The sequence below is a fragment of the Rhinatrema bivittatum genome, chromosome 3 (assembly GCF_901001135.1).
Source record: "Rhinatrema bivittatum chromosome 3, aRhiBiv1.1, whole genome shotgun sequence".
NCBI lineage: Eukaryota > Metazoa > Chordata > Amphibia > Gymnophiona > Rhinatrematidae > Rhinatrema > Rhinatrema bivittatum.
In genome coordinates, this window is record NC_042617.1 from 59,030,015 (window position 1) to 59,055,218 (window position 25,204).

The 25,204-nt window shown below is 42.4% G+C and overlaps 1 protein-coding gene across 1 annotated transcript in view; it reads left to right on the top strand.

Annotated features, from left to right (window-relative positions):
* BICRAL (BRD4 interacting chromatin remodeling complex associated protein like) overlaps positions 1–25,204 on the top strand; it is a 214,540-nt gene that overhangs the window by 19,063 nt on the left and 170,273 nt on the right. The window contains exon 2 of the mRNA XM_029593306.1: positions 12,154–12,199. Coding sequence (XP_029449166.1) covers positions 12,159–12,199 — 41 coding nt within the window. The 5' untranslated portion in view covers positions 12,154–12,158. The remainder of the gene's footprint in view (positions 1–12,153; positions 12,200–25,204) is intronic.

Consider the following 25,204-nt stretch of genomic DNA (forward strand, 5'->3'; position numbering starts at 1 on the left):
TTTTTGAATAATTCAATAGCAGACAAAAGTTTGAATACAGGGAAATTCAATAGTGTAAGATTTTTCATTCTATTCACATTATCAAGATTTTCCAATTGTCTGTGCATCATTAGGCTATCCTTTATAAAGGAAGTGTTTGATGTATGTATAGATGACAATTGCACATTTAGGGGCGGATTTTCAAAACCTACGTGCGCCTGTACTTTTGTTCGCGCCATGGGCGCGAACAAAAGTACACCAGATTTTATAAGATACGCGCGTATCTTATAAAATCCGGGGTCGGCGCGCGCAAGGGGGTGCACATTTGTGCAACCTGCGCGCGCCGAGCCCAGCACGGCCTGCCTGTTCCCTCCGAGGCCACTCCGATTTCGGAGCGGCCTCGGAGGGAACTTTTCTTTGCCCTCCCCCCACCTTCCCCTCCCTTCCCCTATCTAACCCCCCCCCCTTACCTTTGTTGGCAAAGTTACGCCTGCTGACAGCAGGCGTAACTTTGCGCGCTTCGCCGGCAGCCCCGCTCCGTTCTCCGGTCCCGGGGGCGTGGTCCGGAGGCCTCGACCACGCCCCGGGCCGGCGCCACGCCCCTGAAACGCCGCGGCACGCCCCCGAAACGCTGCATCGTTTCGGGGACGCCCCCGGACACGCCCCCTCCCTCCCTGTTTCGGAAGCCCCGGGATTTCTGCGCGTCCCGAGGCTTTACGCGCGCCGGCAGCCTATGTAAAATAGGCGCGCCGGCGCGCGAGGGCCCTGCGCGCGTAAATCCTGTCGGATTTACGTGCACGGCCCTTTAAAAATCCGCCCCTTACCATTTTAGAAGATTCATCTAATTGATTTAACCGTATTTCATGTTTTTCCATAACATTCTTAATTGCTAAAGTAGTATTATTAAACTTTGAGATAGAATTTGTTAGAAATTTTTGCATATTCAACAAAACTTTCCAAACATCCTCCAGAGTTACTTTTTGCAGGTCAAGTAATTCTGAAATTAAATTTACATCTTGAGTGGGCTCTGATGAATCCTGTCAAGCAGATTCCATCTGAGCCTCATCACTAACTATATTCTCAGACAGTGTAGTTTGTACAGGTAAAATTTCCATCAAATTTAATACTGTAGTTTGGGGGGTTGTTTCTAATATTTCCATCTGTGTTTGAGGTAGCTGCACTAAACCTGGACTTTCTGGGGATCCTAAGGAAAATGAAATTTCAGGAATTGAATTCCTAGCAAATTGGCTTACCCTATGAGCCACATGGAAGTCCATAGGTCCTCTAACCGCAGATGCATCCGACAATGAAGTCAAAGGTTTAGATTTTCTTTTTCTACCCATAAATAGGTATCTAAAAGAAAACAGAAAATTTTAAGAAGGGGCGCGCCCCTTTGGCACACGGCTTTGGCTGCGCGCCGCAGTCCTCTGAAAGTTATCGGGCGGACTGACCCCAATAGATGACGTCACTTTGGTCACAGTGCCAGCGGTTATGTTCCCACAATATCCCGGGCTCTGGAAAAGAGCCCGTCTCAGTCCCGCAGCTTTTCCTCTCTCCTGAGAGGTGACTCACGCTCGACTCCTCCCCTGATGTTACATTTACCCAGTCAGTATTGGGGTAATTGAAATCTGTAAGCAATGAGGGAAACCAAACATTTTTATAGAAAATAGCCTAAGTGATGGTGTCAGCATTTGAGATTTAATAAAAAAGATTTTTCCTTTTGAAAGTGTTGGTGAATGTTTAGAAGACTGGTTGGGTTCTTTTTTAGAAATCACAACGTCAGGCTTGCTGACACCATCACTTAGGCTATTTTCTATAAATATGTTTGGTTTCCCTCTTTGCTTAGTTACTTGTTGGGTAACTAAATTGATTCTCTTTGATAATAATTTGGTAAGTGAAATCTCCCATTATTACTGCACTGCCAAATCCGTTAACATCCCTGATTTCTCTTAGCATTTCATCATCTGTCTGATCATTTTGGCCAGGTGGACGGTAAGATACTCCTATCATTATACTCTTACCCATCACAAATAGGATTTCTACCCATATAGATTCTACTGAGCATTTAGTCTCTTGTATGATTTTTTTCCTGTTGGACTCTGTACCTTCCCTATCATTGCGATATAATTTGTACCCTGATATAGCACTGTCCCATTGGTTATCCTCCTTCCAGCAGGTCTCTGAGATGCCAATCATGTCTATCTCATCATTTACTGCTATACATTCTAATTCTCCCATCTTAGACTTCTGGCATTGGCATACGGGCATTTCAAAGTGCATTTTTTCTTTGTATTAACAACTTACTTTTCAGTTGATATGGATAATTTGGAATTCTTTAGCTCAGTTGATTCTTTACTTATAGGCACATGGTCTACTTTTGCTTTTAAGGGCATCCCAACCTCTCTGTTGGGATGCCCTTACTCTTCTATTTCATTAGTGTCCTTCAAAGATACATTCCTCTGAACCATACACTGCAGAGTGACTTTCGGCTTTCCTGTTATTCTAATTTAAAAGCTGCTCTATGTCCTTTTAAAAAGTTAGCGGCAGCAGCCTGGTTCCACTCTGGTTAGTTTGTCAGCTCCAGTGCTGCCTTGGAGTCTGTCCTTTTGGAAAAGTCTCCCCCATCCCCAAAAGTTTGTCCAGTTCCTTACAAAGCTGAATCCCTCTTCCCTGCACCATCGTCTCATCCACACATTGAGACTCCGGAGCGCTGCCTGCCTCTGGGGACCTGCACATGGAACAGGGAGCATTTCAGAGAATACCACCCTGAAGGTTCAGCTTTCTACCTGAAATCCTAAATTTGGCTTCCAGAACCTCCTTCCACATTTTCCTATGTCATTGGTGCCCACATGTACATGACAGTGCTGGCTCCTCCCCAGCACTGTCTATAATCTTATGTAGATGAAGCATGAGGTCCACCACCTTCGCACCAGTCTGGCAAGTTACTAGGCAGTCCTCACATCCACCAGCCACCCAGCTATCTACATTTCTAATAACCAAATCACCAGCTATGATGTAGAATATCAATTAGAAGATATTCTACTTTCCTCTAGAAAACCTTCGACCAGACAAAACTACAGAAGAAAATGGTTCAACTATGCCTTATGGTGCTCCAACTTGGACATTGACCCATTCAACTGCCCAGTGGAGACATTACTGTCTTATCATACACTCTACCAAAAAGGTCTAGCTATGGCTTCCCTCAGGGTCCACCTCAGTGCCATAGTGGCTTTTCATTCACTACCTATTCTATCCATCCTCTCATCTCCAGATTTATGAAAGGGGTATTGCGGCTACGCCCACCGGTATGCAAACCACCTGTGCTGTGGGACTTGAACCTTGTTCTAGAGCAACTAATGCTGCCTCCTTTTGAACCACTGGACACCTGTCACCCCAGGTACCTGGCATGGAAGGTCTTCTTTCTAGTAGCGCTCACTTTGGCTAGAAGAATCAGCGAACTTCAAGCTCTAGTCCACTACTCCCCATACCTGGTTTTCTACCACAATAAGGTGGTTTTACATCCACATCGGACTTTCCTTCCAAAGGTAATTTCATCTTTCCACCTCAATCAGTCCATAACTCTCCCAACCTTTCATCCTTGCCCTCACACAGATGCGGCTCAACGTAGACTACATACGTTAGATTGCAAGCGAGTGCTGGCATACTATAAGCAGTGCACTGCCTCTTCTTCCAGATCTTCTCAACTCTTCCTCTCCTTTAATCCGAACGCACCTGGCTTACCAGTCACAAAAAGAACTTTGTCATCTTGGATCACAAATTGCATTCAATTTTGCTACCAACAACGTTCAGAGCAGCTATCATCTGCACCTAAAGCTCACCAAGTGAGAGCAATGGCAGACTCTATTGCCCACTTACGTGATGTGCCAATATTGGACAATATTGGACATTTGCAAAGCTGCGACTTGGTTATCACTTCATACATTCACCATTCATTACTGTTTGGACAAATGTTCTTCATCAGATGCATCCATGGGCAAACAGATTTTACAAGCAGGCACCTCCTAAATATTTCTTCACATCACAAAGGACTGTCAGCACTATACCTTGGCAACCTGAAACAAGTAACAGAACGTTAATAAACATAGCTCAAGTTGCTAGCTGGGGACTCCTAGACAGCATGGCTAATTCAGCTGCTTATCTATGTGAAAAGAACAAGTTTGCTTACCATAAACGGTGTTTTCCGTAGATAGCAGATGAATTAGCCATGCTGACCCTCCCACCTCCCTGGACAGTCTTGCATTCTTTACTTACTTTACCATGGACTGAGGAGACTCTGCAGAGGGGAGAGGGAGGTGCCAAGCAGGCACACACTACAGCAAGACTTAGAACTTTACTTTGAGAGCTCTGCCACCTACAGGACGGGAGGACATCCCAGACAGCATGGCTAATTCATCTGCTATCTATGGAAAACACCATTTACGGTAAGCAAATTTGCTCTTCTGAAAATCAACTGGTTCACCTTTATGCACATGTTTATTCATGCCTTCAAAAAATGTAACAGGTTAGTGAGGCAAGACTTCTTTTGACTAAATCCTTCTTTTGACTAAGTCTTTTGACTAAAAAATTGCCTCCCCGCGTCCCCAAATCAACAATCCACTTCAGAAAACCTTGCTCCTTAGACGACCTCTGCTACAGCCGCTCCACGGATCTACTTAACCTGGACCTCTCCAACGCCGACTCTGCTATGACCTCATGGCTCAACATCACGTACTCTGTAGCAAACAAAATTTGCCCCATGATATCTAAGGAAATAAACCCAGCCCGACCTAACAAAAAAACGTGGTTCTCAATAGAACTGAAGAAGCTCAAGCAGGACCTACGACACAAGGAACAACGTTGGCGCAAGGATCCCACTCCCGCCTCACAGGCTGCCTCCATAAACTGCCTCCATAAACTACTACAGGATCACCATATTACGCACTAAGAGAGATTTCTACGACAAAAAAATACATAGCTTTCTCTACAACCCAAAAGCACTATTTTCATATGTCTCAGTCCTCACTATACCAGTTCCACCAACCTTCCCAGAAGAAGAGGCCCAAAATAAATCCATAGAATTGGCTCTATTCTTCGAAAAGAAAATCAACAACTTACTTGCACCTCTGACCACATCAAACAACCAGCCTCCTTCCGTGTACAACCCTCCCGCATTTATATAGAAACGCCTACTCGAATCCTTTGAACTCACATCTCCCCTGGAAATTGAATCCATACTCAAGAACATGAAACCTTCGTCCCATCCATCCGACCAACTACCTACTAAACTCCTACTTACTATCCCAAACACCATAGCAAAACCTTTGGCTGACAATATAAATTGCTCCCTCTCTCAAGGAACTGTCCCTGACTCCTTGAAAATTGCTTCAATAAAATCTCTTCTAAAGAAACCCAACCTGGATCCAGCCAACTCCGCAAACTTTCGTCCTATCGCCAACTTACTATTTATCGCCAAACAGTTCGGATTTCCGAAACGCCTAAACACGGAATCCCTCCTAATCTCGCTAACAGACAACATCCTAATGGGCCTAGACAAAGGCCAATCCTTTCTACTGGCTCTACTCAACATATCAGCAGCGTTCGACACAGTGAACCACTCAATCCTCATCAACTGTCTTTCGGAAATCGGCATATCTGGCTCTGCTCTCAATTGGTTTAAATCCTACCTCAATAACAGGAACTACAAGGTCAGAATAAATGATAAAGAATCCCACCCCATCTCTTCCAATCACGGAGTACCCCAGGGTTCGTCTCTCTCCCCCTCCCTATTTAATATTTATCTACTACCCCTATGCCAGCTCCTAGAAAGTCTTAACCTGACACACTTCATTTATGCTGACGACGTGCAGATCTTGATCCCCATCACAGATCCCATCTCCAACACCCTGAATTTCTGGAACAGCTGCCTTCGCTCCATCAATCTCCTCCTCTCTAGCCTCAACCTTGTCCACAACACTTCCAAAATGGAACTCCTCGTCATCTCTCCTAATGACTGCAACCCCCTCGTCAGCAACCCAATCATACCAGTAGTGAACCAGGTGAGAGACCTCGGAGCTATTCTAGACACCAAAATGAACTTCAAAAAGTTCATAAACAACACCACAAAGGAATGCTTCTATAAGCTACATGTTCTAAAACAGCTTAGACCCCTCCTACACCTTCATGGTTACCGCTCAGTCCTTCAGGCCATACTGTTTTCAAAAATTGATTACTATAACGCATTCTGCTCGGCCTTCCCGCTTCCACAACTAAACCATTACAGATGCTCCAAAATGCCGCAGCTAGGATCCTTACAAATTCAAGACGAAAAGACCATATCACACCGATCCTCAAAAACGTACACTGGCTCCCCACCAACTATAGAATCTTGTTCAAGACCTTGACCATTATCCACAAAACCATTTACCATCAATCCACACTCCAACTCAAAATTCCACTCAAATTTCACACCTCTACGAGACCGATCAGAACGGCATATAAAGGATCTCTCCAGGCTCCCCCTACTAAATCCTCAGTTCACTCCTCCATTCAGAAACGTGCTTTGTCCACAGCAGGACCCTCTCAATGGAATTCACTACCCCCAGAGCTCCGCCAGGAACAATGCCCTTACACCTTCAGAAAGAAACTGAAAACTTGGCTTTTCAAACAAGCCTTCCCTTAATGGGCCACATCACAATAAGGGATGTCACACTACTTCATCTCCCATAACTTCCATTCAAATATCACCCGGTTCCAATAATAACTTTTAGAACACTGACCGCTCTCCTTCCTCAAACCAGCTCCTTCCCGGTAATAATGCAAGCCTCTCTGTCAATTTTCATGCCCTGCCCCCCCTCCCACCTTAGGGCCTCCCCCTCCTCTCGACCCCCTCTCCCCTGTCTCTACACCTCTCCGTGCCTCCGTTGCCCCTGACAGATGTACCCTCACCTGAAGAACTGTTCTGTTTGAATACCTATTAGACCATTAGCCTTTGTTATTATTATACGTTGCTTGTTATTTACTCTTTTCTATAGCAGCGCTATGTTAAGCTAATTCTTCCTATCTTAATTGTCCTGAATTTGATCACCCTGTTTTTTGTAACTTTCTCCTATATCGCTGGTTACCCCTTGTTTTGCTGTGAACCGGTACGATAAGATATATGTCTTGAGTATAGGTATATTAAAAGATTTTAAATAAATAAATTTATGTTGGCTTTGGCCCATTAAACTATGACTATCTATATGTTCAGTAATTTTGTTCTTTATAATGGTTTCAATAATTTTTCCCGACACTGACTTTAGGTGCAGTAGTCTAATTTTGCATGATTTATAGTCTCATATGCAATTGCCAAAATCATCATATGGTTGAAAACTCCATCTTTGTATTGCTCAGTGCTGCACTTTGATTCAGCCTGTGTGCTCAGCTGCAGACTTGGGTTCAGTTATGCACATCCTTGTTTCAGGTGACTGGCTCCACCCTACATACCCCTTGATAATCTAATGGTTTAACTGATGCCCTCATAGGCTTTTTTCTTTGATCCTAACAGACAAGGAATAGTGGTTGCCAAGCTCATGTTGTCCATTGTATTGCACATTGCTATCCTCTAGCTGGCTTCCATATCACAGATTCTTTCAAGGCTCATCTGTGAGCCATTCCTATTGAAAAGATTTGCAAAACTGCAGTTTGATTGTCCGTTCACATCTTCATGTCCCACTTCTGTCTGGACAATCGTTCAAGAAGTGATAGTAACTTTGAACAAACAATTTTGCATAGCTTTTTCACCCAGTAGTCCATTCTCGACAGGGTGGTTTGGTTTGCTTTTTCAGTAAGTGCTCTGCTGCAGCTCTCAGTTTGGGGCTTCCCATGTCATGGCTAATTTAGCCCTGCTTATTGGGGGAGAAAGCAAGTTCGCTTACTAAAAACAGGGTTCTCCAAAGACAGCAGGATGAATTAGCCATGCTTAATATCTGCCTTCCTCATTAGAGAGTCAACTACCAAGCTAAAACTAAGCTGTGCAATCAACTGAGGGGCTCAGAGGCAGCACCCACATGGGAACACGAAATCTCAGTAGAGCAAAAGCTCTATGAGCTAGGAGAGAAGGATCCGTTCGATGCTGTTGGATGACATCACTCACATATCATGACTAATTCATCCTGAGGTCTATGGAGAGCCTTATTTATGTAAACAAACTTTCTTTTTAATATTATTTAGATTGAGGTAAACAAGAGTGATAGGGAGGGAACATATTTCAGCCTGAAAAATCTCAACTGGCATAAAAGTCAATCAAAAGTAAGTAAGACACATTAAGAACATGAAGGCTAATTAAAATTAGTATCAACTACCTCTGCTTTCTCCTTAGCTTGATGCTACTATTCTCCTTATATCTGGCAGTTTCCTAGTCTATATGTCATCTTTCCTGATAAACTGGAAGTTAGTTGTGTCTTGGATCATCTCAATATTTCCTTTTATTTCACTATGTCATCATAGCTCTCTATGGACCCTATTTACTAAGCCGTGTTGAAATTTGGTGTTAGCTGCAATTTTAATGCCCGATTTCACTAAAAAAGATTAACTCTTTAGTATATCCAGTGTTAAAACTGGAATTAATCCTGCTACTACTGGCATCAGAGCTTGGGATCTTCTTAGTGTTTGGGTACTTGCCAGGTTCTCGTAGCCTAGTTTGGCCACTGTTAGAAACAGGATGCTGGGCTTGATGGACCCTTGGTCTAACCCAGTATATCAATTTCTTATGTCCTTATGTTAATACAAATGTGATATTGTTGCTGGTAACATATTAGTTGGTTGTAGTACCACAAACCTCCTGGTCAACTTCAAAGGTCACTGCCCCCTGAATCACTGCTCTGATACCAACTTTAATGGCCTCTCCAGACTGAAGACCCCACCCACCCACCCACCCTCCCATTGCACACCCACTTCTCCCAGTCAGCATCAAAGGTTCACCTTTTAAGTCAAGATGCAAGGTGCTCACTGGCCTGATTGCCACCCCTTCCCCAGTTTCCTTCCTCTCTGCCCAACCAGATACCCAACATTGGAAGCACAGATGACATTGGGGGCACAGAGCAACATCATCTTCAGCACTGGCATCTTCAAATTAAAAAACTTATATTTTGTGTATCAGAGGTATGCCAGAGGTTCGTACGGTTCCTGTCTGAGAAAGTCTTCTGTGATAGCCGTCAACAGGTTGGCATATGGTGGTGTCATATTTGTTCCTATTGCAGTTCCCTTCACCTTTAGGAAGTGTCTGTCATTGAAGAAAAAGTTGTATGTGAGAGCAAATTCCACAAACTTTGGTGACAGTGGTATTGGGAATATTTTCTGAATGTGTCACTTTGAGTAGGAATTACCATCCTTATGGAAGAATGTTATTGTAAAGGGCACTGATGTCCGTGGAGATGGATGGAGTACCACAGATATACAGAAAGCATTTTTCTTATTTGGATATCAACTTCTATATTAATCCTTAAAGACAACTTTAAAAACATGAAAGGAAGAAGAATCTGGGTACTGGAATATATTCATCTATTAGATTAAAAAATAAACTGAACTGAGACTTCGGGAGGGTCATTTTCAAAGGGACTTGAGTAGGTAAAATATTGCTTTAACCGCAGAAATAGAAAATTGTGCGAAGGATATGCACATACGTTTATGGGCATAGGGGAGTGGCCTTCTGGGAGTTGAGTCTGGGTGGGGTTGGGGCTTGTGCGCATACATTTTTTATTTTAAAAAGCATGCGCGAAAATGCTCTTGGCAAAACTATGCGCACCAAATAATAGGTGCGCAAATATTTTTTCTGGGATAATTTTCAAAGCAGATTTATGCATGAAAGTCCACTTTGAAAAATTGGAGTATCTTATGCGCATATTTGCTGACTAACTTATGTGTAATTTTACAAAATTATCCTCTGCTTGCATAACTCATTATGTCTTTAATACCTGCTGTTCTCAGGTCTGATGAGGTTTTATCCTCAATATCCTGTTCACAGGAATTCTAACGCCTACAGTGATGAAATCACTGCTAATTTTCTCTCGTTGCTGATTCTATTCCCACTGGACACCTTCTAATGATCTCTGTTGTAGGGATTCTCACCCCACATCCTCCTGATTTAAAAGCTTCTTCCTCTGCAACACTGCATTCACATTTGAAGAAGAGACTAGATGTACTGCTACATCTTTTTTATTGGTTTGTTAAAAGATATCACAACTTTCTAAGACTCCAATTTCTTTCTGGACCCATACAACTACTAGAATTGCACTAAAGTGTAACAGCGAACAAAGCATCCCCCCAAAAAGAAATCCACCTTTAAGGCTGAGGAAAATAGGTTGGAGGAGTAAAGGATCCAAAAAAGTGACACAGAGACAAGGAGGCAAGAGAAGACAGGAGAAATATGTTGAGGTGAAGTTTTAATAATACATGTATTAAAAAAGATGTTATTGTCATGAATAGTGCATTGTTATAAGGGCACAGAAAGGGCCAATTTTCAAAGAGTTAAGGTTCCTAAATTGACACTTTTTAAAATTTACTAGGGCTGAGTTCCTAAATTTAGATTCCTAGTTTCATTAGGCTTTAAATTGAGGATCTTAAATAGTGGATGGTTGGGAAGGCGGAGTTCGGGTGGGGAAGCAAAGTAGGAGGCTAGCATTGATTTTCACAACTAGACATCTAATTTAGAACCCTAAATTGGAGCCCTTTTAGGATCCTAAATGTATGTGAATTTTTAGCTAAAAACTTAGGTACCTACTTCAGAGGTCTAACATTAGGCACTCAGCTTTTTTTTTGAAAATTGGCCCAAAAGAACATCCTGTCACATTCCCAGGTAGAATATTGATACAGTATTACTATTTTTAAATTCAACTTTGGAAATTTTGATTGGAATTGCAAAAATTCAGAATGTTTTAAACACAAATTCTTGAATTTCTACTATGTAAAGACTTCTGCCATGGAGCATCTATGTAAACCCAGGGGCCCTGGGGCTAAATCTCTATAGAGTCTATTCAACCTTCTGTCTTTTATAGGAAGAGTGCTGCTCTGATTAGGCCATAATAATTATCTCTGCAAAGTGCTTTGATTTGCAAAATGATTGTTATTGTGGAAAGCACTGTTTTTGCCCCTAACAAATTCAAAATGGCATTCAAAATTGAAAGGGACAGATGTCTGCTAAGTGTTAATATACAGCTGGAAGCTGAAATTACTGGAGTATTTTGTTTGCAAAATAGAAGTTTTCTTTATTTGAGCTGTTCACCATTACCATAGGCTTTATAAGAACAGTAAACAAAACATGTTCAAGATATGGAGCTGCAACATAAAACAAGAAAAAGTCTATTACACTATAAAATGTGTATGATATTCGGTAAAACAGGATGGCTAGAATATATTGCTATAGTTAGAGACCCTTTGTTGGGAAAATAGCTGTGTAGTAGTTCAGCAACTAGTTGACTAAGAGTGAAAGGTAATAAGCATATGTTTGCATCTATATGATTTAAGTGTTTGTGGAATTGCATTGCATTGTACAACAACTGATCCTAATTGTACATTTCAGTGTGGGTAACAAGACACGCCCTTGTGTTCACAGGGATAAAGGGGCAGGGTTAGGATGGAGGAGGGAAAATATGTGGGGTGATTATATTTTTCAAGTCTTTGTGCATGCTTTCCAGAATGTACTTTGCCCCTGCTCCCTTGCAGGGGCAAAGCACACAGGTACAGAAGTATTCGTGGGTGCATACCCATCTGAGGTTTCAAAGGGTAACTTTGGGGAGTTCCCCTTTGAAAATGAGCTTGCAGGTGGTATCATAATTGGCCTAAAAATGTATAGACTATACTAATCTACCACAGGAAAAAATACAAACCTTACTAAGTCCACTAGTGTAAGGTACTTGGCACTTTCCAGCTCTTGTTTAATATTCTTCTACTTAACAGTGCTATAATAAACCTAGTTACCATGGTGACGCCCATTCAAATGACTGTAGTATAAATGTGTTTTACTACAGAATTTTCTACATGTTGTTAATGAGAATATAAACATTGTATTTCTTCATGTTAGTTTTGGAACTAAGTGGATGGTAAGTGTAAAAAATGCCCCATTCACTGCTACCTGTATTGTATTTTAGCTGCCTTCAGTCTGATGTGGATAAAACATAACTCTTTTCCTTTTCGCTTTAGTTGTCATGGATGATGATGATGATTCCTGCCTCCTTGATCTTATTGGGTAAGTGCATTCTCGTGAAATAAATAATGGGAGTAAGTTGTACACAACTGGCCTAATGCTAAAGGTGACTCTGCTAAATACTTGGTTAATCCTTTGAACGATTTTTGTTTACAGGCAAACGGTGGTGCACATTTTGAACATATTGCAGAATGGACTGTGGCAGATTGTAGCATAGGGTTATAAATAAGTGCATGTGTGTGAATGTCAGGTCTGAGTAGATGACGGACCTGTCTGAAACTGCTAAGCACCAAGTGGGGAGGAGCTAAAAGGCATGTCCTGTGTTTCATTATAATTTGGTCCGATTTGATTGTCTTCTGTATTATTTGATTCCTTCTCTGTCAGACTTTATTGTATCCTGAGATAATAATGTTCAGATAGCCTGAGACAATCAGGCTGTCTGGCATCCCTCCTGGCACCCAGATTCCTCATTAATACTCTTGTCCAATGGTGGCATCAGAATTGACGCCAGGGAACAGAGACAAACAGCAGCAGCACCGCACTCCAGAACCAGGAGTAAACAGGAAGAACAATGCAGGGAACAGCAGAAAAGGTTGCGCTGTTTAGGAGAGAAATGCTTTCTGCAGGAAGAGCAGAAGCAACTGCTGTTAGGCAGCACTTCCCACAGAGGAAGGAGAGAGAGAGATAGTCACAGGAATGGCAGCACTTTTGCTGTTCCTTGCACTGCTGTTATGCTACTGCCAGAATCAGAGCTGGAAGAGATCCTAAGGGTTAAGCTGGGGAAGGGGTTAGATGCAGCAAGGAGTGATAAAGGATGATGAGGGCAACTTTCAAACTGTGCGCAGAAGGGTAAATTGTGCACATACTTTTATACCCGAAAACCATATGCCATTTTTCAAAGGGAAAGCTTTACTTTTGAAAATTGTGTCAGAAAAAGTACATGCACAAACCTGCACCTGCTACTTTCCTTACTCTGCTCCCAGGTTTGCCTCCTCTCTTTGCACTTGTATGTGCAGAGAGGGCAGACAGCCTTCAAAGAGGACATTGCTGCCTGTAAAACATTGTTTCACCCATGGAAAACCTTTGCAAATTCCCCTTTGTGAGGGTAAGCAGAAAGGTTAGAGGATTGAATGGAGAGCCAGCTGAAGGGGTGGGGGATACCAAAGGATAGACTTGAAAATTGAGAAGGGATAGCCAGAGGGGAGGCTGTCTGAAAGTGGTCTTTTTGGTAGCTATTTGTTCAGCTCGAAGGATTTTGGAACTTCAGGCTCTGTCAGGATTTCCAGGAATGGAAATCTCATTGAGAACAGTGCCTTCCTTAATTCCTAAGGTGGTGTCTGCCTTTCATGTTAATCAGACGGTAGATCTTACGGGGTTTTCAGAGTGGTCAAAAGATTTTTCTCAGGATAGAGAATTACATCTTCTGGATGTGTGGCGGACGCTACATAAGAACATAAGAAATTGCCATGCTGGGTCAGACCAAGGGTCTTTGGCCCCAGCAGGATGGACTCCACTGGGGTTCTGTTATGGCAGTCTTTGGCCCAGATGGGTTGAGTTCCTCCGGGCAGAAAATGAGAAACTAATATGTGTGTTACCACACACACCACAAACACAGATGTTAAAGAAGAGCATTCTAAGGCATTGGTCTATTTTACAGATTCATCCAAATTTCCGAGAAAAACCGACATTTGCCCTTACAAAAAATAAGTTCTTGGAGGATAAGTCCATTAACGGCTATTAATCAAGTTTACTTAGGGAATAGCCACTGCTATTAATTGCATCCGTAGCATGGGATCTTCTCAGTGTTTGGGTAATTGCCAGGTTTTTGTGGCCTGGTTTGGCCTCTGTTGGTAACAGGATGCTGGGCTTGATGGACCCTTGGTCTGACCCAGCATGGCAATTTCTTATGTTCTTATGCCATGCATAATAGGTGACCTGCCAGTGTCCCCTAATTATACCTGAGAGACCTCACTGCTCCATCTTGGTCAACTTTTGCCGTCTCTCCTCGGGAGTTTGACACTGCCATATTGCTATTCTGTGCAAGACAACTGTATTGTCTTCACCTTTTGGCCCTCTACTGTTTCAGGGTAGATAGGCATATGCATTTCCATACCTAAACAAAGACCTAGGGCTCACCTACTGTACCTCTCTGTCTTTTCCCTCCTACCACCATATGTATGACTGTCCCAATTAGTCTGTCATTGTTTGCTCTAAATTGTTGTAGAGGAGATCTGCTAATGTGCTATCATGGTTTGCTTGGCATTGGCTGAACCTCTTTATACCAAAGCAGACCTATCATTAATGTCTTCTATGTACTCCAGGATATTAGTGCCTTGTAAATATAAAAGTTATGAGTTGTTGGTATATTTAGACAATTTATGTTTACTATATTTCCCGTCGATAGATAGCAGGATTAATTAGCCATGTTGACCCACCCTCCTCCCTGACAGTCACCAAGTCTTCGCCTACACTAAGGCTTAATCACAGACTGAGGAGATTCCGTTACTTTCCTGCGCGGAAACACACGCGCAGCCGCAGAGAGCAAAGCTCTGTTATCTGCCTTGACAAGCTCCGTCTCCCGGACCTGATTGACAGATCCCCATGACAGCATGGCTAATTCATCCTGCTATCTACGGAAACATCGTTTACAGTAAGCAAACTTGCTTTTATTTTTCAATTTTTATATTTTAGATCCATTTTACTAAGCAATTTAGTGTTAAAGTATATGTGTAATTTTGTACAGGCATAAAGTGTTCTGAATTTCCAAAGAGAAACTACCTGTATGGATATGTGGGAACAAAAGTGCACACCTACTTTGCCTCTGCCATGTCTATAAATAGAGTTAGGTAGGGGAAATTATGCATGTATATTTGAAAAATCTATATATGCGTGTAGTTTAATCTCCATGGACAGTTTCATCCATGCAAGTGGGTGACATCCAATGGTGCCAACATGGAACATGTTCTCTCAGAACTCTGAAAGACCTAGAATTCTTTCTGAGTATGTGTGGATATTCTCATGCAGCTGCTGCTGCACAAGTCTCCTCTGTCATTTTTCTTCCACTGAGCTAAAAGGACACACTTTTTCTCTCTCTCTTTCAGATTCTAATCTTTTTGGATAAAATTATTCTTTTATTTATTTCTTTGTCTAGTATTGACTTGTTTCTATATTTCTTTTCTTTCTTCATGTTTTTCTTTTCTTTCCTCAGTAAATAAATAAATAAATAAAATGTAGTGTAGGTATTTCCCTTTTTTTCCTTTACCATGTCAGACAAATGACGATTTAAATAAACGCTGTTCAAAATGTGAGTTTAAAATGTTGAGTCTTGATTTTCATGACCTAGGGAGGTAATTTTCAAAAGGATTTACATGCATAAAACTGGGTTTAGCATGTGTAAATGCATGTTTGAAAATTACTTCTTTTATGCACATAACCACTTTGAAAATTTATTCCCTAGAGCCCATGATAATGTCATAATGCCCAAAATAAATAACGCATTGTGAGATGCGTCTGCAGATTTTAAATTTTTCTTGAATAGGAGGAGTTTGAGCGAAGTTAGGGTGGAGTAAATTAAAATGAGGGGTGCTTAGCATTGTGAGCAATAGCGTAACTCATGTTATCGTGAGTTTTAATGCCGGAAATAACTACCGTACATCTTTTTTGCTAGCATTATGCTTTGTGATATGCTCGAAACAGGATTTGTGCTAAAAATCGCAAATCCTGTTTCAGGCAGGAGAGGGAAGAGAGAGAGCCTCTGGGGAGTCACACATATTAGTCAACTTTTTATACCACTGTAGGAGGGGCAACAAGTAACTAGGGGTGAGGTTTTGGTGGTGGCCTAGGTTTTGGAGGGCAGTTTTACATGCACAGTCAGAGGTACGAAGAGCACAGTACACATCAGTGAAAATTTGATGTGATTTGGAGTGAGGAAAGGTACTCAAAGATGAGATTTATACATTGTACTCTTGACCTAGCTTGATAGCCCTAGATTCATATATATGAGAGAGAGAGAGGGAAAAAGCACTTTAATAGGGAGAATAGGACTATATATCTATATATCTGGATTTGGGGGGGTAGTGTTACATACACAGTCAGAGGAATTAACTGCAATATTTTATTGCTATGGACCCAAAAAACAAATCGGTAACCGATCCAGTGAGCTGTGTAGCAGTGACGACAATGAGAATCGGATAAAAGAAAGCCCTTTATTAAAACGCCCGACTCTGGCCGAGTTTCGCTCTTTTTGCACAGAGCTGCCTCAGGGGCAATTCATTCAAGCAGGACTTGGAAAAGTCAATATCGTATTGATTATCAGCGCGGATGATTTCACTCCAAAGCAGTTAGACTTTCATTTGTTCACGTAGCGATGCTGTGTAGTGTCAGCAATGGAATTGAATGCATTCGATATATATTGAATCCACATAACGAGCAGTCTTACAGCTCAATTTCCAAGTCCTGCTTGAATGAATTGCCCCTGAGGCAGCTCTGTGCAAAAAGAGCGAAACTCGGCCAGAGTCGGGCGTTTTAATAAAGGGCTTTCTTTTATCCGATTCTCATTGTCGTCACTGCTACATATTTTATTGCTAGACAGTATATAAATAATTTTAAATAAATAAATCATTTGAATCGATGAAAGGTATAACAAGAGGAGTTGATTTGTACAGTGCAGTGTAATTAAATCGTATGTTAATCTACCACCATGTGTGGTAGAAAACCTCAATTTGCATTAATTCCTTCCACTTACATAACAAATTTAAAATACGCATGCTAACTTGATTTGCGATATTTATTGTGTACATTAGACCCATTTAATGTGCGTTCGGGCCCTAACATTTTGATGAATGACCCGGTTAGTCAGCTGGATAGCAGCTAAATATTGGGCTCAAGGATGTTTACATGGACATTTCCATTCATGCCGACCACTGGAAATATTTATTTTTTATTAATATTTTCTCCCCATTGGCTTAGTAGCAGCTCCAAGAATTTTCATCAAATGCCTATCAGTTGTGTCAAGAAAAACAGTGTTTTGGTATTTCCATTTTTAGACAAGTGGCTAATATTGAGGAAATCCTTACAAGAAGAAATGAATCCACCTCTTTTATATGTTGAACCTTCTACTCTGGTTTCTTGTCAAAGTCCAACCTGATACCACCTCATTAGTTAGGCCTCACAGGAACATTCCTGGACTCTATAAAGGGAAAAGCTTTTCTTCCAGTTCAAAGAATGAGTACCATAAGACAGATGACACACTCTTTCTCAAAATAATCATCGGTGTCGGCCACAGTTCATGTCATGCTTTTTGCCATACTTCACATGAGACAGCTTTAGTGACATTTAAAGCTGCATTGGAACCAACACTTGTAACCAGTGTCGTCCAGGATACATCTCTGCAGGCTCCTCATTTGTTCTTTGAGGTGATGGACCCAGCCTTTAAATCTATTCTGTGGACAAGCCTTTCATCCTCCATGGATTCATATTAACTGCGGATGCCGCCAGTCAGAGTTGGGGTGCACATCTCAACACAATTTATTCTCAAGAAACGTGGAACACATATCAATAAAAGCTTCACATAAATCTACTAGAGATGAGAGATATTTTCAGAGTTATCCAAGTTTTGGAATCGTGGCTGAATGGAGGAGTAATACAGATCCAGTCAGACAATCAAGTAGCAATGTACAACATCAACAAAGAAGCATGCAAGATATGGAACTGGGCAATTTAGCACTAAATAATCCTCAATGCCATACATCTCTTGGATAAGGACAACATCTTAGCAGACTCTTTGAATAGTTGCTGCATATTAGCACAATACAATTTCTTTTTTGTCTCTGGAGAGTCTCTCAAGGAGATCTCTTTGCAGGCCTGTTCAGCCACAAACTTCCTCTTTATTGTTCAAAGAGACTAGCACCCAGTTGCCTAACGTAGATTGCATTTTACATTCTGTGGAATCAAGGACTCATGAATGCCGTTCTCATAAAATTGCTCATATCCGAAACGTTTCTTAAGTTGATAAACAACAAAAGAAAAATAATCTTAATAGGCCCCTTTTGGCCATGTCAAATATGGCTTCAGTGCCTAGCTGTTTCTCAACCAGTATGGTTAAAATATTCACAGAACTCCTCATGCAATACAGTCTCTTGCTCTCGTAGCATGGATATTGAAAACAAGTTAGTTCACATTAAACTTCTTCCCTTAAAGGTTAAAGAAGTAATTCTCGTAGCAAGGAAACTTTCCACCAGATGTTTTTATAATTTTGAAATGAGGGTCCATTCATTTGCCCAACTGCAACTTTACTTCAGTATTTTCTCAGTTTCTCAAAGTCTGGATTGAAGATATTCAATCAGAGTGCACCTAAGTGCTATTGCAGCATACTATCACCACTTGGAGGGTCTTCCAATTTCTTAACACCACTGATAGCAGGATTATTTAAAGGCCTTTATCATTTCCACCCTCCAATAAAGGTTTGTTATTCTGGTAACTTGCCTGCCTGGCGCGAAGGTGGCAGTCCTCACAAGTCACCTAGATAGGATTATAGACAGTGCTGGGGAGGAGCCGGCTGTCGTGGTACATGTGGGCACCAACGACATAGGAAAATGTGGGAGAGAGGTTCTGGAAGCCAAATTTAGGATTTTAGGTAGGAAGCTGAAATCCAGAACCTCCAGGGTGGCATTCTCTGAAATGCTTCCTGTTCCACGTGCAGGTCCCCAGAGGCAGGCAGAGCTCCAGAGTTTCAATGCGTGGATGAGACGATGGTGCAGGGAAGAGGGATTCAGTTTTGTAAGGAACTGGGAAAACTTTTGGGGAAAGGGGATACTTTTCCGAAAGGATGGGCTCCACCTTAACCAGAGTGGAACCAAGCTGCTGGCACTAACTTTCAAAAAGGAGATAGAGCAGCTTTTAAACTAGAACAAGGGGGAAAGCCGACAGTCACTCAGCAGTGCATGGTTCGGAGAAATGTATCCTTGAAGGATACTAATGAAACAGGAGAGTTAGGGCATCCCAACAGAGAGGTTCCATTAAATGCAAACATAGTTCACATGCCTATATGTAAAAAATCACCAAAGCTAATGATTTCCAAATTATCCCAAACAACTGAAAAGCAGGTTGTTAAAACAAGCAAAAACCACACTTTGAAATGTCTGTATGCCAATGCCAGAAGTCTAAGAAGTAAGATGGGAGAGTTAGAGTGTATAGCAGCAAATGAGATTGACATAATTGGCATCACAGAGACTTGGTGGAAGGAGGATAACCAATGGGACAGTGCTATATCAGTGTACAAATTATATCGCAATGATAGGGAGGATCAACTTGGTGGGGGTGTGGCACTTTATGTCCAGAAGGGTATAGAGTCCAACAGGATAAAGATCATACAGGAGACTAATGCTCAGTAGAATCTATATGGGTAGAAATCCCATGTGTGTTGGGTAAGAGTATAGTGATAGGAGTATACTACCGTCCACCTGGACAAAATGGTCAGACAGATGATGAAATGCTAAGAGAAATCAGGGAAGCTAACCAATTTGGCAGTGCAATAATAATGGGATATTTCAATTACCGGAAAGAACAACAAATGCAGATCAACTTCTTGGATCCAAATGTTTATTCAGTATAGACAGATTCAATGGCAACTCCACTGTCAATTTTATTGTATTATTCCAATTACGGGTAGGGGTCCCCCAACACGGACCCCGTGTTTCGCCCACTGGCTGCTTCGGGAGGGACAGCACCATATAATCAATATTCTTCAAGAAGTTCAACATCAAGGTTACAGGGAGTGTAGCACCATATGTCCCTCCCGACGCAGCCAGTGGGCGAAACACGGGGTCCGTGTTGGGGGACTCCTACCCGTGATTGGAATAATACAATAAAATTGACAGTGGAGTTGCCATTGAATCTGTCTATACTGAATAAACATTTGGATCCAAGAAGTTGATCTGCACTTGTTGTTCTTTCCGATTTCCTGTTTAAAGTGCAGTACCGGCCTGTGTGGTGTTTGGATATTTCAATTACCCCAATATTGACTGGGTAAATGTAATATCAGGACTTGCTAGAGACATAAAGTTCATGGATGTAATAAATGATTGCTTCATGGAGCAATTGGTTCAGGAACCAACATGAGATTTAATTCTTAGTGGAACGCAAGATTTGGTGAGAGAAGTAACAGAGGTGGGGCAACTTGGCAACAGTGATTATAACATGATCAAATTTAAACTAATAACTGGAAGGGGGACAATAAGTAAATCTGCAGCTCTAACACTAAATTTTAAAAAGGGAAACTTTGATAAAAAGAGGAAAATAGTTAACCATTCCCTTCCTAATAATTCTTAACATTCTATTTGCTTTTTTGACTGCTGCAGCACACTGAGCCGACGATTTTAAAGTATTATCCACTATGATGCCTAGATCTTTTTCCTGGGTGGTAGCTCCTAATATGGAACCTAATATCATGTAACTACAACAAGGGTTATTTTTCCCTATATGCAACACCTTGCACTTGTCCACATTAAATTTCATCTGCCATTTGGATGCCCAATCTTCAAGCCTTGCAAGGTCCTCCTGTAATGTATCACAGTCTGCTTGTGATTTAACTACTCTGAATAATTTTGTATCATCCGCAAATTTGATAACCTCACTCGTCGTATTCCTTTCCAGATCATTTATATATATATATATATATTGAAAAGCACCGGTCCAAGTACAGATCCCTGAGGCACTCCACTGTTTACCTTTTTCCACTGAGAAAATTGACCATTTAATCCTTCTCTCTGTTTCCTGACTTTTAACCAGTTTGTAATCCATGAAAGGACATCGCCTCCTATCCCATTACTTTTTAGTTTTCTTAGAAGCCTCTCATGAGGGACTTTGTCAAACGCCTTCTGAAAATCCAAATACACTGCATCTACCGGTTCACCTTTATCCACATGTTTATTAACCCCTTCAAAAAAATGAAGCAGATTTGTTAGGCAAGACTTCCCTTGGGTAAATCCATGTTGACTGTGTTCCATTAAGCCATGTCTTTCTATATGCTCTGCGATTTTGATCTTTAGAATAGTTTCCACTATTTTTCCTGGCACTGAAGTCAGGCTCACCGGTCTATAGTTACCCAGATTGCCCCTGGAGCCCTTTTTAAATATTGGGGTTACATTGGCCACCCTCCAGTCTTCAGGTACAATGGATGATTTTAATGATAGGTTACAAATTTTAACGAATAGATCAGAAATTTCATTTTGAGTTCCTTCAGAATCCTAGGATGCATACCATCCGGTCCAGGTGATTTGCTACTCTTTAGTTTGTCAATCTGGCCTACTACATCTTCCTGGTTTACAGTGATTTGGTTCAGTTCATCTGACTCATCACCCTTGAAAACCATCTCCGAGTTGCGCTGGAGGTGTACCCTTGGCCTGGTGCAGGATTGGTACGGCCCTCTGGTCGGACTGAGAGCGCCTGCCACCAGGAGGCAGAGCACAGGAGGAGACAGATGCTAGCTGGAGCTTCGCCAATAGCAACCGGGGTTCCCTCAGGTTGAGCCCTTGGTTACCCGGGCCGCCTGGTCTTAGGTGGGCCTCACAGGGTCTCCTAGAGAGGAAGTGCAGGGGAGTGCCCACCACAAACAAGGGTGCACGGTCGATGTCCAAGCAGGAATGTCCAGAGGTCACAGGAGGCCAGAAGAGAGTGTCCGAGTGGATAGCAAGGATCAAGGCCAGGGTATCAGTCTAGAAAGGGTACAGCCGAAACAGGGGTCAGTACCTGTAGTCAGTCCGGGAGTAGTCAGGTCAGGCAAAGGTCAAGTTCCAGGCAGCGGTCAGACAAGGTTAGTGGACAGGCAGAGGTCGGTTTCAGGCAGCGGTTAGACGTGGTCAATGAACAGGCAGAGGTCGGATCCAGGCAGCAGTCAGGAGAGGTCAAGAGCAAGCAAAGGTCAGTACCGTGAGATCAGTCCGAAGGGTACTACCAGGAATGGAGAGCCAAAGGAACAGGAGATACTGGAATAGGAGACACAGGAGACTCTGGAACAGGAGACACTGGAACAGGCAAAGTAGAGAACACCGGAGTTTACGACCTGAACAAGGTGCTCGTCGGACTTGGGCTCCGGCCACCACGGAACGGAAGCCGGACGGAACAGTGGTCCCAGGATGCGGTCAACTGGGAGTGGGTCCCAACGAGCCACTGAACAGGCAGCCATGGAACGGCCTGATTGTCAAGGCAAGGAAGTGGTGTCTGACCACTTCCTTAAATCCTACCCTCAAATCAGGGCACACCGCGGAGCTGGGAGCCTCACCTGGCCCTTTAAGAAGCTGGGCGGTCCACGCGCGCACGCCTAGGGACGGGGCCAACACCATGGAGGACGCCGAGCCCCGCCGTGAGGCCTGGTGAGCAGTGGAAGGCCCGGAGGACGCCACTGCGGAACACCGTGGACAAGCAGAGCTCGCAGCAGTAGCGGGGGAGGACAACCTGGGACTCGCTGGAGCAGGGACAAGGTGATCAGGCCCGGGCATGGGCTGAGCGCGGACGGGGTGCGCAACATTCCGGAACTGGTATCTCCCCAACCTCCTCATTAGTAAATGCGGAAGCAAAGAATTCTTTTAGTCTTTCTGCAATGGCCTTATCTTTCCTAACAGCCCCTTTAACCCCTCGGTCATCTAATGGTCCAACCGCCTCCCTCACAGGTTTCTTGCTTCGAATATATTTTAAAAAGTTTTTATTATGAGTTTTTGCCTCTATGGCCAACTTCATTTCAAATTCTCTCTTCGCCTGTCTTATCAATGTTTTACACTTAACTTGTCAGTGCTTATGTGTTATCCTATTTTATTCAGATGGATCCTTCTTCCAATTTTTGAAGGATTTTTTTTGGCTAAAATAGCCTCTTTCACCTCACATTTTAACCATGACGGTAATCATTTTGCCTTCCTTCCACCTTTCTTAATGCGTGGAATACATGTATTTATTTGTTTATTTTTATATACCGACATTCGATCTGAGATATCACATCGGTTTACGTTCAGGTACTGTAGCTATTTCCCTATCCCCAGAGGGTTTACAATCTAAGTTTGTACCTGAGGCAATCTTAGATTGTAAACCCTCTGGGGATAGGGAAATACCTACAGTACCTGAATGTAAACCGATGTGATATCTCAGATCGAGCTTCTAGGATTGTGTTTTTAAACAATGTCCATGCCTGTTGAACACTTCTAACCTTTACAACTGCACCTTTCAGTTTTTTTCTAACTATTTTCCTCTTTTTATCAATGTTTCCCTTTTGAAAGTTTAGTGTTAGAGCTGTAGATTTATTTATTGTCCCCCTTCCAGTTATTAGTTTAAATTTGCTCATGTTATGATCACTGTTGCCAAGTGGTCCCACCACCGTTACCTCTCTCACCAAATCCTGCGTTCCACTAAGAATTAAATCTAAAATAGCTCCCTCTCTTGTTGGTTCCTGTACCAATTGCTCCATGAAGCAGGCATTTATTACATCCAGGAACTTTATGTTTCTAGCAAGTCCTGATGTTACATTTAACCAGTCAATATTGGGGACCTTTTTTACATGGTTTGATTTTGAAGCTATGGAGTTGCCGATATAAACATTCCTACTGTGTGATTTTGGGAATCTATTAAAGTATATCACTATATGGTGATTTAACATTTATCCTGCACCAGCGTTCTGTGTGACTTACCTATGTGTATGGTTGTTGCTTCTTCTTCTGCATTTGGTAATTGAAATATCCCATTATTATTGCACTGCCAAATTGGTTAGCTTCCCTGATTTCTCTTAGCATTTCATCATCTGTCTGACCATTTTGTCCAGGTGGACGGTAGTATACTCCTATCACTATACTCTTACCCAACACACATGGGATTTCTACCCATATAGATTCTACTGAGCATTTACTCTCTTGTATGATCTTTATCCTTTTGGACTCTATACCCTTCCGGACATAAAGTGCCACATCCCCACCAAGTTGATCCTCCCTATCATTGCGATATAATTTGTACCCTGATATAGCACTGTCCCATTGGTTATCCTCCTTCCACCAAGTCTCTGAGATGCCAATTATGTCAATCCCATCATTTACTGCTATACACACTAATTCTCCCATCTTACTTCTTAGACTTCTGGCATTGGCATACAGACATTTCAAAGTGTGTATTTTGTTCGTATGAACAACCTGCTTTTCAGTTGTTTTGGATAATTTGGAAATCATTAGCTTCGGTGATTTTTTGCATATAGGGACATGGAGTAAGTTTGCTTTTATTGGCACCTCTCTGTTGGGATGCCCTAACTCTCCTGTTTCATTAGTATCCTTCAAGGATACATTTCTCCGAACCATGCACTGCTGAGTGACTGTTGGCTTTCCCCCTTGTTCTAGTTTAAAATCTGCTCTATCTCCTTGTTGAAAGTTAGTGCCAGCAGCTTGGTTCCACTCTGGTTAAGGTGGAGCCCATCCTTTCGGAAAAGTCTCCCCCTTCCCCAAAGGTTTCCTCACTTCCTTACAAAACTGAATCCCTCTTCCCTGCACCATCGTCTCATCCACGCATTGAAACTCTGGAGCTCTGCCTGCCTCTGGGGACCTGCACGTGGAACAGGAAGCATTTCAGAGAATGCCACCCTGGGGGTTCTGGATTTCAGCTTTCTACCTAAAATCCTAAATTTGGCTTCCAGAACCTCTCTCCCACATTTTCCTATGTCGTTGGTGCCCACAGGTACCATGACAGCCGCTCCTCCCCAGCACTGTCTATAATCCTATCTAGGTGACGCGTGAGGTCTGCCACCTTCGCACCAGGCAGGCAAGTTACCAGGCGGTCCTCACATCCACCATCCACCCTGCTGTCTACATTTCTAATAATTGAATCACCAACTATGATGGCTGGCCTAACCTTTCCCTCCTGGGCGGTAGCCCTGGGAGACTTGTCCTCAGTGCGAGAGGACAATAAATCACCTGGAAAGCAGGTCCTTGCTACAGGATCACTTCCTGATACACCAGGGTGATGTTCTCCTACTGGGAGACCTTTCTGATGCAAGGCAGTGCTGGGGCTGCCAAACTGGATTTG